The sequence below is a fragment of the Aplysia californica genome, unplaced genomic scaffold (genome assembly GCF_000002075.1).
Source record: "Aplysia californica isolate F4 #8 unplaced genomic scaffold, AplCal3.0 scaffold00728, whole genome shotgun sequence".
Classification (NCBI taxonomy): Eukaryota; Metazoa; Mollusca; class Gastropoda; order Aplysiida; family Aplysiidae; genus Aplysia; species Aplysia californica.
In genome coordinates this window covers 289,098-290,004 of record NW_004797998.1, presented here as the reverse complement: position 1 = coordinate 290,004, position 907 = coordinate 289,098, and the positions used below count along the sequence as shown (strand labels likewise).

Sequence of the window (907 nt, the reverse complement as noted above, 5' to 3'; positions counted from 1 at the left end):
TGTATAATATGTTGAAAAAAACAAAACAAAGTAGGTGGTTGAAGGGTGTCACTGGTAGGTCCTACTTCTTTCCTTTCCCCTCTGTTGTTTCTGTCTGTGTGGGTGGTTGGAGGGTGTCACTGGCAGGTCCTACTTCTTTCCTTTCCCTCTGTTGTTTCTGTCTGCCTGTCTTACTTTTCCCTAGCACCAAATGACCATTACTGTATCGATGTGCTTCTCTTTACTCAAACAAACAATCAAACAACAAAAACAACACACAAACAAGCAAACAAACAAACAAACAACAAACAAGCTAACAAACAAACAAACAAACACATATTCTCCCATTTCCCCAGACGACAACAGTCCAGAACCCGAGGACACAGAGACACTTCTGGAATTTGAGCAGCTTCTTGTTGTCCCCGAACTCACATCCGCGAAGCAACATCCGCCCACGGCTTTCAAAGATAGCTCCGCGAAGCAACAGCATCAGCCCACGTCGCTGAAAGACAACACAGCAAAGCAGTACTCACCCGCAGCCTCTGAAGACAATTCCGCGAAGCAACAGCTATCCGCAGTCCCCGAGGATGAATCTATAAAGGAACATTCACCTGCAGCGCCCGATGATGAATCCACGAAGCAAATTTCATCCACAGTCGCCAAAGACAACTCCGCGAAGCAGCTTCCAGCAACCGTCACCAAAGACAACTCCGCGAAGCAGCTTCCACCAACAGTCACCAAAGACAACTCCCGCACTCGGCTTCCTGACGTAATGTTCGTTGAGGACAACTCTACAAGACCATCTGCCCCTCACGGTACGTCGACTTTTATCATCATCATTATTGTCATTATTGTCATTATTATTACTTTTATTCTTCTTCTTCTTCTTCTTCTTCTTCTTCTTCTTCTTCTTCTTATTTTTATTATT

General features: G+C 44.8%; 1 protein-coding gene across 1 annotated transcript in view; it reads left to right on the top strand.

Moving 5' to 3' along the window:
* Positions 1 to 335: 335 nt before the first annotated feature.
* Positions 336 to 907, top strand: part of LOC101855978 (suppressor protein SRP40) — a gene marked incomplete at its 5' end in the record, with an annotated part of 7,622 nt that continues 7,050 nt past the window's right edge. Inside the window, 1 exon segment of the mRNA XM_013088356.2 lies at positions 336 to 794. Within this exon segment, the coding sequence (XP_012943810.2) occupies positions 336 to 794 (459 nt within the window).